This window comes from Rattus norvegicus, chromosome 15 (assembly GCF_036323735.1).
Source record: "Rattus norvegicus strain BN/NHsdMcwi chromosome 15, GRCr8, whole genome shotgun sequence".
NCBI lineage: Eukaryota > Metazoa > Chordata > Mammalia > Rodentia > Muridae > Rattus > Rattus norvegicus.
In genome coordinates, this window is record NC_086033.1 from 59753975 (window position 1) to 59773092 (window position 19118).

Sequence of the window (19118 nt, forward strand, 5' to 3'; positions counted from 1 at the left end):
TTAAGAAAGAAGTGTGTAAGCCAGGCTGCGGGCAGCTTTTCCCAGTAGAGGACTTCAGGGCTGCAGGTGACAAAACCAGTTAGTAAAATGGTGAGAGTCACTCCAGGTGTTAGAATTCATTGCCACATGGTATAAAGGCAAAGAAAAAGCAAGGTCAGAATGGGAGAAAATGGCTTCCACAGATTCAAAGGAGAAGTAAGCCAGAAGGCTCAAGAACTAAGCAGGAGCCATGAGGCGCTTTTGTCAGCTGGAGCATCAGTGGCAAACTGGGCAGGGCCAATTATTGTTCAGTTTATATAGCATCTCTAGTTGCATCACCTAGATCAGTGGTTCTCAACCTTCCCAATGCTGCAACCCTTTAACGCAGTTCCTCTTGTTGTGACGGGCCTCAACTATAAAATTATTATTGCCTTTTCATAACTGTAATTTTTCTACTGTTATGGATGACAATTAAATATCTGTGTTTTCTGAAGGTCTTGGGGGACCCTGTTAAAGGGTCATTCAACCCATCAAAAGGTCATGACTCTTAGGTTTAAACTGCTGACCTAGACAATGGGACACATAGAAATGTCCCCAACAGGAAGCTGGTGGCACTTCTGGTGGAGGAGCCACTAAGAACATTTGTGTGTCAAATTTGCAAACTGTGGGGGCTACTGGGCCTAAAATGCTACGACAGGGGGATTCGAGATCTCTTGTATTTTCCTGGGACCACATGGACATTGGTATGAAGATCCCAAAGAATTGAGAGTGAAGAATCCTTAAGACCCTGGCCCAGGCACCGAGTGATGAAGAATTCAACAAGAGAGACTAGATGTGATGGTGGGGTTGTGGGATTTGAAAAATGTTTACAAGATAAAGATGGCCAGATTTGGTTATTGCTTGCTAACTGGGAGAGACACGATGCCCCTCTTAAATGAAAGGATCACTCTTGCCTCCGATCCTGTAAGCATTCTGTTTGATTTTTCCCCCCGTTTCTGATGTGGTGCTGCATACTCTAAACTTGCCAGTGTGAGCTCTATAATTTGTGTCACCCCAGATCCATCATCTCACCCCCATCGCTGCAGGACCCTGAGGGGGAGAATTGAGAAAGTGCATGTCACAGACTTAAATTATGTGTAGAAGGCAAGTCCTAAGCAAGTCTGGATGTCCCTGTGGCTGTGTGGGAACCAGAGGACAGATGGGAATTGGAGCATTTAGGGTTCTGCTTGCCGGTGAGTCTTGCTTTCTAGTTGGGAGCTTCTGAATCCTGTAAGTTGAAACATGCATCAGGACTGTGTCTGCTGGCTCCGTTGATTTCAGCTCATTTCCTTGATTTCACAAGACCATCCTGAATTCTTAATATTGTCATCTAGAAGTCATCAGCCTTGTCTCCCAGAGCCGCGTCTTTGGTGGATTGATTAGTGCACACATCATATCATCCTCCAGCTGCCAATAGGAAATATGGAGCAGGTCAGCCTCAGGATGGTTCCTCGGGAGCCTCAGACTCGAGATACTCCATTTGACGCGAAGCTATTAATAAGCTGTCAGCTTTCAATGTACTTAACTGAGCTCTTACCCGCAGTGTATGCCTCTCCATCCATCTAATCCGTATGCACAGAATTCCGAGAAGGCTTTGTGAAGCCATTCCCAGGGCTTCAGGGAGGTCAAGTGTGCACACTGCTCTTCCGTGAGAAGCATCTGTTCCTTGTAGAAAGGACACCTCGTCAATGCCCAGAAAGTGGCTGACATGTCCCTTCCATGCATAGGAGCTGTAAGGACTTCAATGACTGTTTTCACCCTTTCCTAATTTTAGTATGTTCTTCAATTTTTGTGAACATTTTCTTCCTACATTTGCAAAATAATATTTTATACTTATGTTCAATGTATCTTCAGCTTTCCTATCTCATTGCTCTGGCTCTACCAGCACAACTCTTTCCCAACTCCATGTCCTCTGTTTCTGTTTTCTTTTTAATTGATTTTTTTACTAAAGTTTTCATATATTTTTCTATTCTTTTCTATTCTTTCCCCTTCCCTAACCCTTCCCATATTCTCCACACTTCCTTCCCACACCTAATTTCATGTTCTTTCTCTCTCCCAAAACAAGAAAAAAATCAAAACAAACTAAAAACAAAACAAAGCAAAACTAGTGAGACAAAAAAATAACAAAACTAAAGAAGACAAAAGACAAACCAGAAATGGTGGAATCATTTCTAACTGCTTCTGGGAAGGAGTCTGGAGTGTGGCTCTCTGCCCCCAGATGTTAATTAACTGCAAATAGCATCTTAGTTCTGGCTGGGACTCCGTGTCCTCTCCCCTTCTCTGGGCTGGGAGAGAGCTTTGTAGGTCCTGTGCCTTCCTGTCCCAGTCTCTGTGAGTTCATGCACACGTCAGTCCTACTGTCTCTGTTGGACACCGTTTCCTCAGAGTCATCCACCACCTCTGGCTCTTGAAACATTCCGTATCCTCTTCCACATAGATCCACACGGAGGGGAGGACTTTAATGAAGACATCCCATTTAGGACAGAGTGCTCCAAAACCTCTCACTCTCTGCAGACTGCCCAGTTGGGTTTATGAGTGCTACTCATACTTTTGGGCATGGGCCACCTACCAGAGATCCCACTCCCTAGGAAACAGAACTCTTCCTCCACAGCCAGGTATCAACCGCCAGTAGCTCCTCAGCTAGGGATGGTGTACTATAACTCTCCATAAGCGTGTGCGTGTGTGTGTGTTTGTGCGTGCGTGCGTGTGCAAGCACTATAACTATCCATAAGCGTGTGCGTGTGCGTGCGTGCGTGTGTGTGTTTATGCGTGCGTGTGCAAGCACTATAACTCTCCATAAGCGTGTGTGTGTGTGCGTGTGTGTGTGTTCGTGCGTGTGTGTGCGTGCGTGCATGTGTGTGTGCATGTGTGTGCGTGCGTGCGCGCGCGCGTGTGTGTGTAAGCACTATAACTCTCCATAAGCGTGTGTGTGTGTTTGTGCGTGCGTGCGTGTGCATGTGTAAGCACTATAACTCTCTATAAGCGTGTGTGTGTGTGCACGCGTGTGCATGTGTGTGCGTGCGTGCGTGTGTGTGCATGCGTGCCTGTGTGTGTGTTTGTGCGTGCGTGTGTGTGCAAGCACTATAACTATCCATAAGCGTGTGCGTGTGTGTGCGTGCATGTGTGTGTTTATGCGTGCGTGTGCATGTGTGCACGCGCGCGCGTGTGCGTGTAAGCACTATAACTCTCCATAAGCGTGTGTGTGCGCGCGTGTGTGTGTGTTCGTGCGTGTGTGCGTGTGTGCGTGTGTGCGTGCGTGCATGTGTGTGTGCATGTGTGTGCGTGCGTGCGCGCGCGTGTGTGTATGTAAGCACTATAACTCTCCATAAGCGTGCGTGTGTGCGTGTGTGTGCGTGTGTGGTGTGTGTGTGTGTGTAAGCACTATAACCCTCCATAAGCATATATGTATATGTGTATGTGTGTGTAAGCTTATATGTACACTCGCATATACATATATATGGTTTGAACAGAGGAACCCTACATAAATGGATGAAGCTGTTTTCTCCATCAAATTCCTGGATTAATAAAGGAAATTTTCAGTACCAGGTATGGGTTATTTTCCCATGAGTTCTTAGACACTTTTCTAATTTGAACATCTATCCACCATTGGACGATAAGGGATTTTATAAATAGTATAGATAAAAGAGGCTGCCAGAAAATTCCTTTGTGTGTCAGAATAAAGCCTCCTGAGCTTTAGGACTCAAGACAAAAAGGAATTTACAGAATCCACTTACACATAGATGGTGTCACACTCTCTAGTAAGTATGAGTTGGGGTTTAGGTGGGGACAGAAATCCTTCCTTCCCAGCAATTAGCAATGGATATTTTCAGATACATTTAAAACTTTTGTATATATGTATATATGTATATGTAACACAAAGTATATATATATATATATATATATAATGTACACAAAGTATATATATGTGAATATATATATTTCTTTGAGAATTTCAACACAGTGCATTTTGCTCATATTTACTATGATCCATGTTTATCCTTTCCCTCCCATCATTGTGTCTTTTCTTTTTTTTATCTATTCCTATTTGTGCAGCTCAATTATTCTTGGATGTTTGCCCTCCTACTATAGGTCATGGTCAACTTACTAGGGGCTCCATTCTTATTAGAGAAAGCTAGCTCTTCCTCTCCCAGTAACTATTAACTTTTGTTTTAAACAAAATCTCAAACCGATTTTACCAATAAAGACTCGGGGGCTGATGCTCCTTCTCGGGTTTACAGTGTGATCAAATATCCTGCAACAGTGAGGTGCTAATAGCCTCTCAGGTGTGGGGCTTACTGCCAATTATCTCCGTTAAGGCTTTGGTCTGACTTGAGCTTGCATAGGTCTTGTGAGTCCCTGTGCCCCGGCTTGATCCAGAAGACAGTTTCCTGATCGTCAGCTACTGCTCTGTCTCTCGCGTCTTTCCACTCTCTCTTCCACAAAGACCCCTGAGCACTGGGAGGAAGGTTGTGTGTAGAGATTTCATTTAGAGCTGAGCATTCCATTATCTCTCATCTTCTGCGCCATTGCCAGTTGTGGGTCTCTGTGTTGATCAGTATTGCTGATAGAAGCTTCTCGGATGGGATTGGAGAGATGCACTGATCTATGGGTATAGTGAGTCACTGGGGACCAGTTTAATACCATGTCAGTTTAGCAACATACTAATAGTAGTTTCACCTCTGGGCCTATGAACCAGTTAGCTATAGGTTTTTGGTCCAATAATGGTGACTCACATGGGCTTCATTTTGTACAAAGGGGCCTACATCCGATTTAAAAAGTGGTTGTTTGCTCCCATGATACCTGTGCCACTAAAATTACAGCCCTATCTTATGTGCCTCAAAGTCTTTTAGTGGCTCCCAGTATCTTGAAAAAGTCAAAATGGCATAGCTAGGTGAAATGCTCTTTCTTCTCTCCACACCTCTGCCTTTCTCTCTCCCTTCCTCACCCTGACTCCTTGCTCCTGTCTCTTTTGATGCCCCCCCTCACCAGCCTCTAAGGTCCAGAGAACCAGTCTAGACTTTTGCTACTTCAAGCTTTAGCCTTGCCCTGCAGCGTTGGTCATCTGGGAACTTACCGAGATGCAGATACATTTCAAGTCCTAACACAGACCTGAGGGTGAACTTGCTGTTTAATTCGGGTGATCCATGTGCATGCTTAGGCTGGAGGGAAGCTGCCGTGTGGTTATCTACTCCCTCTGCAAACTCTACACACTCTATAGGATGTGTTTGTATGTTTAAATCCATGGGGCGCATGTTCCTCCCTTTAAAATGTCACATGATGCTCATATAGCTATGCCCTCTCCATTCTGTTTCATCCTGTTTGTACCTAAACATTACGAAGTCCTTGTATTTTCTGTTGCTGCTGTAACAAGCCTGTAGACTAACAGTGGGTAGCTATGAAGAGCAGCCAAGGCTGAGAAGGGCTGCACTGAGGATGTCTCCACGTAAGCAAATCCAGTTATTCTTTTACACACCTGGGAGTCAAAAATTTAAAATGATTCTAAAAGCGCTGGAAATCTGTGGGACTGGTTCATTTTGTGGAGACTATGGGCATCTGCGTCTTGCCTTTTGTGACCTCTCGTGAGTGTAGGAATTCACTGGTTGCCTGTCCCATGCTTCATCAACCTGACATCTTATTCTTCCTTCTCTCTGCTCTGACCAACTTGCCCCATTGTTCTGTAGACCCTTGGAATTACACTGGGTCTATTTAATCAATATAAACTAGTCTCCCATCTCAGGATCCTTCATTTTGGCTGTGCCTTTTGTCATAGGTAGTGATATTAACATAGTCTAGAAATTGGGGTGGCCTCTGGGAAGCCATTTTGTACCCTTTTGGATTTTGGCAACATCCGTTGACATGTACATATTGCTATCTCTTGACGACTTTCAGTCCTTGCTAACTCATTTCTTGTCATTTTTCTCAATAACACCAGTGTCTCAGGTTTTCCAGTATTATGGCCTACCTGAGTGGGGTTTTTTGTTTGTTTGTTGTTTGTTTGTTTTCTTGGCCAGATAGTATATTCTGGTCACATTTTCTGTCTCTTACAACTTGTAAACATTTGAAAAGATTCTATTTTATTTTTGCATTCTTAATCAAATGTTTAAAAGAAACTGTTCTTGGCAGTCCTGCCCGCTGCTTCTTGATGAAGGTTTCCACACATTTTCCGTTTTGTGACCGTCGGCTAGCTTGCCAGTGCTATCTTGACCCTGTTCAGATTTCATTTCACTGCAGCTCTGAATGTAGCCTGTTCCTGGTCCTCAGCACAGGGGTTCTTCTGGAACTTTCCTTTAGCACGACAGGTCAGAGCCTCTTCTGCCCAGTGAACCAATCTGGGGAGCTTTAAAACTTGTTCATGTCTAGGTCACACCCCCGAGGGATGCAGCCACAGTGTGACCCGGACCTGAGGGTTTTTAAAGCACCCGAGGTAGCTGTGAAATGCCACGGAGGTTGAGGATGCTCTGAGGATGTCTTGGGAATTGCCTTCCTTTATTGCTTTTTAATCCTCTGGTCTCTGGATCTCCTTCGCTGTGCTTTCCCGCCTTGCTTGTTTTAAGGTAACATCTCATCTAATAGCAAAGAAGATGCACAGAAGGCAAGCGTGTTCGTGTCCTCCTGTGACCAAGTTAGTCTTTATTAGTCCCTCCTACTGCGCCTGCAGCTTAACTGGAGACTGTTCCAAACCAGAAGGAGATACTTCTGAACTTTGATGGTCTTGCGTTTCCACTCCTGGGGCTCCCAGGGCGTCTGGATTTCAGTTCTTACAGGAGCTTTTGAAACCTGCTTTCCCTGGGAATAATTTAACATCCTCCTTTCCTCTCCTGATATTCTGTAATGGTGTGACTGAGTACGAGGGCTTTTTACTATTCATTTTCAATTTGGAAACTCATTTCTAGTTCTAGATGACTTTCTAGTGTTATCTTTTTCCATTCATTCCCCTTCATTTTCTCCTTATAGAATTCCTATTCCTCTAATCCCAGGCCACCTGGATTTATTTTCTTACCCTTTCTTTTGAACATTTTTTTCCTCCTCCTTGAATTTATTGTCAGGTACTTTTAACCCCTGCCTGCTGACACGTTTTCCTGACTCCAAGCACTAAGCGCTTTACTGACTCAATAATTTTCACGGAGGAGGGGAATCTCCGTTTTCTAGGAATCTGTCTTTGATGCTTTGAAAGAATACAGCTGCTCTTTCCTCTGGGCAGCAACAGTGCAGGAGAAAGGGGTGAACTCCACGGAAGGCACCAGGGTGCAGGGTTTTATACAGCTGTTTCAGCCATGCAGTTCACCATTGCAGCCTCTGTACGTGCTACGCCTGCTCTCATCCCCTCACCCCCAGAGAATACACCTTGAATTTCCCGGTAGCACTGAGAGAATTAGCAAGTGCCAGGGCATGAGGGAAACGGCATCTGCTTCCACTTTAATAATTCCTGTCCTTCATCTTCCTATGACCCATCCGGCTTCCCAAGTAACTGGTGCATTCATTTCTTCTGCCCCCATGCAGCTCTGAAGAAAGGAAAATAAAATGCTTGTTGTGTGTGTGTGTGTGTGTGTGTGTGTGTGTGTGTGTGTGTGTTGAATGTGAAGTGTCTCCCATAGGCTCATGTATTTGAGCGCTTGTTCCCCAGTTGCTGATGGTGTTTGGAAAGGTCATGGGAACTTTAGAACAGCAGTTCTTAACCTGTGAGTCAGGACCCCCTTTGGGGGTGGACCAACCCTTTCACAGGGGTCGCCTATCAGATATCCTGTATATTAGATATTTAATTTACAATCCATAACAGTAGCAACATTACAGCAATGAAATTATTTTTATGGCTGGGGTTCACCGCAACATAACAAATTGTATTAAAAGTTCACAGCATTAGGAAGGTTGAAAATCACTGCTTTAGAAGGTGGAGCTTTGCAAAAGGAAGTGGATAACTGGGCTGGGCCTTGAGGTTTTGTAGCCCCACTCTCTGTTCATTCTCTTCTTCCTGACCGTGGCTGCATGTGACAGCAAGCTTCCCGCTCAGGTCACTGTGCTCTTCCTGCCGTGGAGGAGTGGGTCTGTAAACCGAGCGAGAATACACCCTCCTCCTTTAAAGTGCATCTTGTCAGATACTTTGCAGAGCAGAGAGAAAGGTAACTGGTCTGCCCTGCTCATCTTCTGCCCTTTGCCAGCTACTGGTTTGACCGGTACAGTATTAACAATTGACAATACAGAGGCACCCCTTCCCACAGTGTGAAGGAAGGTCACTGCAACAGTTACTAAAATCTGACATCTCGTATGACATAATACTTCACACAGGAGGCTTGGGTATTTTTTACCAATAAATGTATTGTAAGTATAGCTTATAATGGTTGAAGTTGTGTTTTGCTTTGATGACAAAACTTTAGTCTATTATCATATCAAGTGAATATTTTATACCACAAAATTATGTGAATGCCATGATTTAGCATTAGAATTTATACAGAATTTATATAGTATTAGAATTTAGGATCGAATTTGGCTAGTATTAAGAACTAAGGAAAAAGTAGAAAATAAAATATATTTTCTTCTCTATTTTTTTCTTAAACAGAAACTTCCAGTCCTGCTTAGAGACCCCAGCAGGGTAAGCATGCATTAGGGTTGCAGGTAACTCTGGGCTTTCCTCGGCTAAGGGACAACATGACTCCTAGGTTCTTGTAGCCTTTTCTAGGGCATCTCCTATGTTGTATCTCATATTGCAACGTATGTTGCAACTGAAAAATAAGAGTCATATCCCAATTCAGAGTAATGATAAAGTATGTAATATATAAAGTATATATGCATACACATATATAGTGTAATGATAAAGTAGTAATATATAAAGTATATACATATACATATATAGTATAATGATAAAGTATATATAATATATAAAGTATGTGTATACATATATAGAGTGTAATGATAAAGTAATAATATATAAAGTATATACATATACCTATGTATAGCATAATGATAAAGGATATACATATAAAAATGTACTTGAGTAGAATTCTTGTTCCTTGTTCCAACCATAATATTTACCTACGTTCTTCTTTGCTCCTGAATCCGATGTGGACTATTTGTGACTAAGACTGGCTTTCTCTAAAGTAAATGGAAGGGGAACAAGAGAGCTGCTACCCACCTGCCGTGGCTTATCACAGCTCCGTTGTTTGGAGGTATAGATAAGAGAAAGTCGTGGTGTGTAGGTTGCTTATGTGATAAAATAGGCTTTGGGCATGTGAAGGATTTCTGAACACATGGCGCTCTGCTAGTCTCACTGGTACTTCTTCCAGATGCGATTCTGAAAGCTTCTCTCCCTCCCTGAAGAGAGGTTCTTACTGCTTGGTGGTAGATGGATTTTTATAGTTATTAGAATCGGGGGATGATCTAAGAAGTACTTGAGAAAAATTATAGTAAAGGAACAGGGGGAGGCAGCCTCCGTGGACTCTCTGGATTATTAGTCCGGAGAATGGGGTCTGAAATATGTGACTTCCTCACACACTGCTCCCAGGAGTGGAGTTTCTGGAGCATTAGGTTACCAGATTGTACTTCTTGCCTTTAGGTGGCTGGGCTTTCAAGGTCAGTGTGAAGTAGAAAAATCACATGACACATGAAGGAAATAGATAGTCTAGGCTCACGATGGGGCTTCACCCAGGCAAACCTTGTCCCAATTTGAAAATATTACAAATCAGAATGTATTTAATATATGTAACTCAGTGAACGTCCTAGCTTAGCAACATCACAGGCCGTGGAGTGTCAGTTGTTTATCTTCCTGAGTGCGTGGCTGATGGGATCTGCGGCTTGCTCCCACTGCCAAGCATCCAGAGGTAATGTGCTACTACATATCACCAGCCAGTGAGAGGATCAGAACTCAATTCTACTGCATGCACATCATTTCTGTACAACCATAAAGTCGGGGGTGGGGAGAACCCTCACAAGTGAACTATAAGTCAGGGACCATTACTACTTGAAATCTCATACATTCCACAAGAGTTGGCTACTAGGCCAGGTCCACAATGGTGAGTCAGAAAGACCGCAAGGCATTCTGTTGAAGGAGCTGGCTCTTCCAAGGCTCCTGTGCTCCAGAACGGGCTTTTCATCATCTCTTCTTGGCAATGGGACTGTGTTTTGGGTACAGATAAAAGCTTAGAAAGAAGTACATCTTTGGATTACAGTTGTATCAATCACCCGTTGACAGAGTTTAGTAGGGTACCACTAACGAGCAGTGGCCACAGCAGTGATTCTAAAGCCAGTACCATCACCACTTGTCTGTGAGAGGGAGCAATCAGTCGGATGGAATGATCTTGAAAACATCTTCAGCTTTCCAAAGGGATGAATTATGTTGGTTATCTCCAAGGGAAAAAATTTTTTTATAGCTTAATTAAACAAACATTTAAATCATCCTTTAAAATGTGCTGGATGATTGTGCTTACACTAGCCTTCTTTTTATATATCCCAAGGGATGTCTTCAGATGTGTGCATAAATCACTCAGTAAGCAAGTGTGCATAGAAAGCTTTGTGAATGCTTCACGCGGCGGCTGAGTTATTAGCAGCAGTCCCTTGGTAGGAAGATTAATACACTGAGGGTGATGCTTCTCCACTTGTCCCTTTACAGGCTGGTAGCCAAGCACACAAGGATTCTCCACAGAAGGAAGACAACCAAAAACTGCAAAAGACGAGGGACGGACATCAGAAGGTATTTACGAGGCCTTCCTTGTTATTGCAAATTGCTTCAAGTATCATGAGCTTTTGAAGGCTTGGTGAACAGAAGTGCTTCGATTCTGAAAACTAAAAGTTGGAAAAACCGACTGCGCTTTACAAACAAAGGGTGAATTCTAGGTTTGCTCTATGGAAGTGGCTCCTTCCAGCTACAACTTTTATGGGATGTAGCCCAACAATGGCCCACAGTTAGTGATGACAGTTCACAGAGAAGATGCTAACACACACAGGAACATAAAACACAACCAACCTCACGTAGTAACCAAGGATCTATGAAGTCACTGATGGCATCCAGAGAAGATTCCAATGCCTTGGATGAAGCAGGCTTTATGAAACCAGTCTAAAAGTCTGTACGTACGTGTGACACATTCCTCACACACTTCGAGCGATAGGAACCAGTGGGTGTAGTGCAGAACCTCCTAACTTACTAATGGGATTTCACGATTTAAAATTTGGAGTCTGGCAACTAAAACAATTTGGGGTTGCGATCTGATGGTCAAACTGCTTTTGGTAAGCAGGCTCAGACAGTGGAGCATATAGAAGCAGAGCATTGTGCTTTTAATTGTAGAGACACTCAGGACAGCGTAGTAATTGGTGCTGTAGGGAAACGGATGCAAAGCAATGAGGCCTGCAGTGTGGTCCCTCTCTGTGCCGAGTACCTACTTTTCTTCTACATCCTCAGCTCCTCTCCAGGATTTCAGTCCATTTTGCAAGGGCCTTGTGCCAGAAGATGGAGAGACCATGCCAGGCCAAGGGTGTAATCTTAACACATCACAGTGTGCAGGGGACTTCCGCTCCCCCTAGACTGGTATTCACCATGAACATAGGCCGTAGATTTGGTCAGTGATGCTAAAGCAGAGTTTGCCGTTCAGTGTAGATTGTTTATTGCTTTGAAATAGTCTGTTCTTCTCATTAATTACCTTTCAGGTGGTTTCCTTCTTGTCTCTCTGCATTTTACCTAATATTTCCTGTACCCCATTGTTCTTGTGTTTGTGTGGCGCTTTCTCTGTCTTTTGGCTTAGTTTTTACTGTTCTGTGTCCCTGGTTTAAAATATATCCATCGTGGTAAAAGGAGCTGGCTTCCCTCTTGCCCCGTTTCACGGTCTCTTTTCATTTGTGGACTGGTACGTCCTCATTTCCTGTGGTTGGCAGTTCATTTGCACATATTTGTACTCTCGCCACGTAACTGACATTCCATTCACAGTATTCTCTTTATTTTTATGATCTCTGGCTGCATTTCCTCTGTTGTGGTTATTAATCATTTCCTTCCCCTCCCCTCCAGAATTATGAGAAGATTTACAGCGCTTCTATTTCTGTTTTTAATCTTCTGTGCCGCCTTCGCTTGTCTCTTCGGATCTGAGGATGCATGCATCTATCTCCCTGGCTTTCTCTCCATGTTTATCCCCCTGTTCTATCGCGGTTTGCCATTCCCAGGACATCTGTCAACTGGGTTCCAGACCCCCAGGGTCACAACTCCACACGTCTTCATTGTTTCCTTTGCTTCCTCCCTTTGCATCTCGTTCTGAAGAAGGTCCTGGATCTTCCCACCAACGACATTCTCTTAGCACACTCCACTCTGCTCTCCCGACACATTGACTGAATTCATTTGCTTACCCAAACTGCCTATTTGCCTTATCGTAGCAGCGTTTTGCTTTATGAGTCTAACATTCTCATCTCTCTGATGATGGCGGCGACTGTCCAGTTATTAAAGACTATTATACCAACTGCATTTCCCCAATTTGATCTCCTATGCATTTGTTCCTTAATATGGTGATCCTTGCTTATGTTTGTCCGGACATGCTGACACCCAAGATAAGCAGCCACTGTCCTTATGTGGGGTGTCTTGTTCCATGGTCACAGGTACCTAGCATACTGCCCTGTTTTCTCTGAGCTCATTCTCTCCTCCTTTGTTCAGGTCTAGTGCCTGAGGGAAGAACCCACACCACAGTGCTCTGGCTCTTTTTTCCCCAGCTGGTGCTCTCGGCAGAGACTGCAATATTCCTGTACGAAGCTCCTTCTCCCTTGGAGGCATGGTTCACCCAGTTCTAGTGTATCCTCCCCATAGGGGCTTCTGTGTAATGGACCCTGTTCTCTTCCCGTTTCTGGCCTTTTCTATAGTCCCTTATAGCCTGACTGTACTTCCTGAGTTTTGCATGGTTATTGGTTTAATTTAAAAAGTAGAAAGATAACAAAGAAAACCAGGAAAACATTAAAGCAGTTAGGAGGCAAAATGGTTTACGGAGGCCATAAAAAAAGTAGTAGTACACTGGCACCTTATGGGAAATGCATGCAGAGCTCTGCTTAGAGAAAGGAAATTATAACTTTTAAATCCATTTAATAAAAAGAGAGGGAGAGAGAGAAAGAGAGAGGGGGGGGAGAGGAGGGGAGAGAGAGGGAGGGAGGGAGAGAGAGAGGTGGGGAGAGAGAGAGAGGGAGGGAGGGAGGGAGGGAGGGAGAGAGAGAGAGAGAGAGAGAGAGAGAGAGAGAGAGAGAGATGAATTCTGCACCAAGGAATTTACAGCAGCAACATAAGTGAAACTAAAGGAAGTAATTAAGATTAAAAACAGAAATTAATAACTTAATAATTAGAAACTTTGCAAAGCTGCTCTTTTGATACTCCAGCCACGCATTCTGAGATAAAGTCAAGGGATGAGGGCATCTGCAGTAAGCTGGATCGGGGAGATTAAACACACCAATACAAACATACAACATTAGAGCTGAGAGGCCAGAAATGTAGTTGTGGGAGGATTAAGCTCCAGCTGCTGCAGGTAGGCAGTGCTGGTAAATTGGAAATCTACAGGAAGGGGCTGACTTTCTAGGAGAATGTAAAAAGACAGAGTTAGAAACTCACAAAGACAAATGAAAATACCTTGATTTGGAAAGTATTCTGGGAGTTCCTTGCCTTCCAACAGACTAAGCTTAATTTTAGAGGTAAGTTCTTTGGAATTTTGACAGGGTGGATTAATATTTTTTTTTCCTTGAGCTTAAAAACTGTTTCAGATCAAGGAAAAGGATTAAACTTTTTTTTGGCTTTCTTTTAGCTATTGTTTAAATCCATGTGCATGTAAGTATACACACACACACACACACACACACACACACACACAAGTACAGATCTTTTAGACATGTTTCAAAAGATTAAGATTTAATATTGAAAAGGAAATCAAAGTATAATTTTCTCTTAAATAATAATTTACCAAGACAAAAGAGTTTATTCTAAGAATGCAAAGATAACCAACCAAAATGGATTTTTTTTTATATTTCATTTTTGCAATTAGAAAAACTACCAAGAAAATATATTTGACCATCTTTTAAGGTGCAGGGGAAAATGACAGATTTTTAAGTTCTGTCAATTAAACAGAATTTTAGTAAACTATAATAAAAAGATATTTTAAGCATACATATCACTTTCCAACCCCCAAACCCAGTGTGTGCATTATTAGGGCCAAAATAGCAGAAATGGACAAGACAAAGATGCTTGAGACCCGACCACATAAACCAAGCTCACTCTGGAGCTCTGACGCAGGGTTCCTCGGGGCTATTTGATAGAAAACTGTTAACATTGCATGGGACAAGCTTTGAGGATTATTTTAGCCACCTTGAGAAGGCAAGAAAGGAAAATTTAAAAGGAGCTCGTCTAATTGTTGGACATAAGCTAATATTTGTGGATGGCAGCAATTTGCCTACACGACCCAAAAGAGTCTGGTGAAGCATGATTAGTCAGACTGAAGTCCCATGAGAGTGGGCTACAAGAGATTTATCAAGATTTATCACTCTTTCAAATGCCAGTGAAGACTGATTAGAAAATGGAGTAAGGTAAAAAGGAGTCCGCAGACTTCACTGTGTTAAACAAACAAACCAAAACATAACTTTCCTTTATCCATAAAAGTCCATCTGAATAAACAAAGTGTCTCCAGGTGGAAAAACCCAACATTGTAGCGACTACTGTCGCATCCGAAATAATTTGTGAGTTTAGTTCCAGTGAAATTTAAAATACTTTGAAAATTCCTTTCTAAATCTCAACTGTGAGAATAATGGAGAAATTAAGTGAGAAACTTTATAAAACCAATACTACTGATTTCTGTGTTTGCTGGGGCAGGAACTTACAGAAGTGTTTTCAATACGATGTATACAAACTTAATGCTATTGCTGCAGCCAGGGGAAAGTGAGAGGCTCTTGGGCACTATCGAGTGTCGAAATGTAAATGGTTTTTGTTTATATCTATCAACCATCTATCTATCTATCTATCTATCTATCTATCTATCTATCTATCTGTCTGTCTGTCTGTCTGTCTATCTATCTATCTATCTATCTATCTATCTATCTATCTATCTATCTATCTATCTATCTGTCTACCTATATTTTTTTTAACAGAGTGCCATACTAGGAAATAAATAGCTCAGCCTAGTCTACTGAGCACTGGGAAGATGAACACGTAAGAACATCATACCTGGCAAAGATATGCATTTGCTATGAGAAATAACCAGAGATGGTCTCTTAGTTAGGGTCATACTTCTGTGAACAGATACCGTGACCAAAGCAAGTCTTATAAAGGACAACATATATTTGGGGCTGGCTTATAGGTTCAGAGGTTCAGTCTATTATCAACAAGGTAGGAACATGGCAGGCATGGTGTAGGAGAAGCTGAGAGCTCTACATCTTCATCTGAAGGCTGCCAGCAGAATACGGACTCCCAGGCAGCTAGGCTGAGCGTCTTAAAGCCCACCCCCACAGTGACACACCTACTCCAACGGGGCCACAAATACAAACCATTACAGATGGTTAATGAAATTTTGAAATGATTTGTTCCCTGGTAGAAGACTGGAAGATTCTGGAAGTCCATATGGTAGTTGCCAGCATATTTTAATGGCAGGGATATGTTCACATTTGTGAAAATGAAAACATAGATTAAAAATAGAGCACAGACGGATTTTTTTTTAAAACACATCTCCTGTTACTGCGCCTTGTGTAGATGGCTTCCTTGCCCCAACCTTGTGTGCTGTGTTTGTTGGGGCTGGTATTTGCCTCGTGACATTTTGTTAGGATCAAATGAGAGGAAGCATGTCAAGAGTTGGTCCTAATGTCTGGCACATGCTGATCTGATCATGTGACTCAAGGTGACAAGTGGTAATCTGTTGTGTGTTTAATCAGGAAGAAAATACAGGGACGTACCTCTGGGGGGGGGGGAGTCTTCTGAATAATTGTGTTCCTCTATCCGTTTTGTAGTTCCTACATTTTCTGTAGTAATCAAACCTTTAGCAAAAGGTTTAGCTTTGTTCTCTCTCTCTCTCTCTCTTTCTCTCTCTCTCTCTCTCAAAGAGAGTTGATAGTTGATGTGAAATGTTTCTAAGTGAAAGATAGAAGATAGTGAAATTAAAGATGGTGGAGCTGGACTCTGTTAATATTGACACTAAATGATAGCACTCGCAGGCACTAGTTAATGGGAGCTTAGTCATACTGTGTATCGTTTTCCGTAAGCGTCCGTCCCACTGTTGTCATTTACTTGACTCTCCCATTTCACCCCTCAATGCCTATTTCCTTCTACTTGGTTGGACATCTCTGTCTTTCCCAGTATCCTTTCAATCTTTTCTCATCATTCTTGCTGGCCAAGGTCATCTCTGTCCTTCAGCTGAGGTACCCCCTTCTGACTGGGAGCCTCGGAACCAGGTCCCTTTAGGCTCCCCCATCCCCTCAAAGTCTTTTGCAGCAAGCATTCAATGGCAGCACTTCTTTTCCTGTTCTAGCCTCAGCCCTTCTGCTTCCACTATGCTTCACCTCCAGTTGAGCTGAGAGAACATCCTCTCCTGGGAGAAATTCATCCCACCAGCCGATGGCACTTGAATGTTTACACGAAGCAGTCAGGCTGAACCGTGTCTGTACACGCCACAGTCGGAATCGGACATGATTTCAAAACCGCCCCATCTTCATTTTCAATTGGTGCACTCAGGAGTTGCTTTGGAGCTGGTCTTTTGCTCTAGCCTCATCCCTTCTCAATGCTTCTGCAGCTTTGCACACACCCGACTGTGGTACCAGGGCTCCTTTGATATGCAGGATGCTGGAAAAGAGCGTCACACAGCTGATCTTATCTCTGTCGGGAAATGACCACTGCTCTAAGTCTCTGGGTAGACTGGGCTCCCAGTATTAGTCCCTGAAGGTATTTCCCCAGCACACCATGCTTCCTATCTCCTGACTTTGCCTGGTGGTCCTTTGTTTGCAATGGATTCCTCACAGGTAACAGGCTAGCAGACCGGTGTTTACACGTTCCATTCTTGACTTCTCAAGGTGTTATCTTCCAATTTGCTGGAAGTGCCCAGTTTTCCTTGCCTGGAGAAGATCTACCTCCTCTCTTTGGAGAGCTTTTATGGTTATACTTAAAAGCCTTAGATATTTATTTCTTATGCTTGCCTTCCTTGCTTTGTCTTTCTGGGTTATTGTTGGGACTTATGTTCAGCAGTGCATTTCTTTTTGCTTTGTTTCACGGTTCTTTCTAGGTCTGTTTCCATTTTAAGGCCATTTCCTTCCGGGAAGAGCTGCATTGAATTTGCACAAATCCAGGTGTCCCGGGAGAGGCTGGCACCTAACACGTATGTGTGCCGAGTGCAATAAGGGTCCAGTGTCTGGTGTGTTGTGCATTGTAGCGTCTTGTTTTTCATTGTCTTACAGTCTTAGTCGCTGGAATCAGAACAACTTATTTTGTACCTACCCAACTAGCTGTCGCTCTTTCATGAGAGAACCCCAGGAAAGGAGCTACAGATATGCTTACATGCAGACATGTCCTCAGCGGCTGTCAGTTCAGCAGAACAAATTAATTAGTTGAAATTATCGTTCTCGGTACCAAAGAAAAACCGGCCTCTCTTTGGGATACACTGTGCTGATGATCAGAAAATAATCCTGACAGCAGCGGTACCAGCCGCCCCTCCCCCTCCCGCCATCTGGAGCTATGTTCTTACATGGTGATGGCTCATCAGCTCCCTGTCCCTGCTTCCCACAAGTTCCTTCCTCTCCCCATCTTTGCCTCTGCAAGAAGATAGACAGGTCACTGACTTCCCTGCTTCCTCCCTTCTCCCTTTCAGTTCTAAGCTTTCTAGTATACTCACTTCCTGTTTCGTTACCTCTAAAGGTTAGAAACTGTACCTGTTGGAATCTTTTTTACTTAACTTGCTTATTTTAATTAAAGCGGAATTACGCTTTTAAACAAAGAAAAAAAACTAAGGAAGCAGAAGTGGCCTGCTTTCTTGCAAATTCCCATAGTTGGTATAAGGAAGTAAATTGTGCATAGAAAGATCATAAAACCCAAATTGTATCAGATGTTAAAGCTTTCTTTATCTACCGTCCAAGTCTTCTACCAATAGTGATGGACATTTTCTTGCATTTTTCTATAAGATATTTTAAGTGTGATATATGCAAGCATTTAAAAGTTGAAAATGGGGACACTAGAGAGATGGCTCAGTCGTTTAGAGCCCTTGTAGAGGATGTGGGTTTGATTCCCACCATTCGCATGGTAGCTCACGGCTTTCTGTAACTCCAGTTCCAAGGATTCCAGAACATTTTTCTGACTACCACAGACACCATACACACATAGTGTGTGTGTGTGTGTGTGTGTGTGTGTGTGTGTGTGTGTGTGTGTATGAGTATATATACACATAATGCATGCAGATGCTCATGCAAATAAAATTTAAAAATCTAAACATTAAAATGTTTACTTGTGTATAGTTTCTATTTTTATGTATGGATATTAAGGAAGCTGCTCTAGGCTTTTATTTTTATTTCTTGCATTTTATATATGTATATGTATATGAATGGGTAAATGTGTAGTATGTGTGTCTATGTGCATAGACATTCACATGTGTATTCACACACATACATGCAGTTTGTATGTATGTGAGTATGAGAGCCAGAGGTTGACGGTGAGCATCTTCCCTGATCACTTTAATATTTTAATTACTTGAAGGAGGGTCTCTCACTGAACTCAGGAGCCACCACTGCCTGGGCTTTTAGATGCTGGGATTACTATGTTTGCAAAAGCTTTCATATGGATTCCCATACTTGCGTGGTAAGGGCTTTATCTACCCCAGTCTCTGGTCTGTTTTTTTTTTTTTAATTAATTAATGTATCTTACAGCCTCCCCCACCCCCCAACTTTATCTTATTCTCTGAAACTGTGTCATAGAACTTCATTATGTGGACAACCCACCTTACTTATTGCTCTTCCTTGATAGGCATTAAGATTTGCGCCTTAACATTCCCAGTTCTGGACACAGCTGGAAACATCTGTGTCCACGTCCTATTCATCCTCAAACCCTCTACAGAGGATAGGTATATTTTATTTCTTGGTGATTACTGCTATATTGTGCTCCAAAAAATAAATTTTGGTCTACCAAAGTGAATGTCCCTGGT

At 42.8% G+C, this 19118-nt stretch overlaps 1 protein-coding gene across 1 annotated transcript in view; it reads left to right on the plus strand.

Annotated features, from left to right (window-relative positions):
- The window catches only part of Epsti1 (epithelial stromal interaction 1), a 98665-nt gene that overhangs the window by 61263 nt on the left and 18284 nt on the right, over nt 1-19118 (plus strand). The window contains exons 8-9 of the mRNA NM_001044257.1: nt 8573-8605; nt 10619-10699. Coding sequence (NP_001037722.1) covers nt 8573-8605; nt 10619-10699 — 114 coding nt within the window. The remainder of the gene's footprint in view (nt 1-8572; nt 8606-10618; nt 10700-19118) is intronic.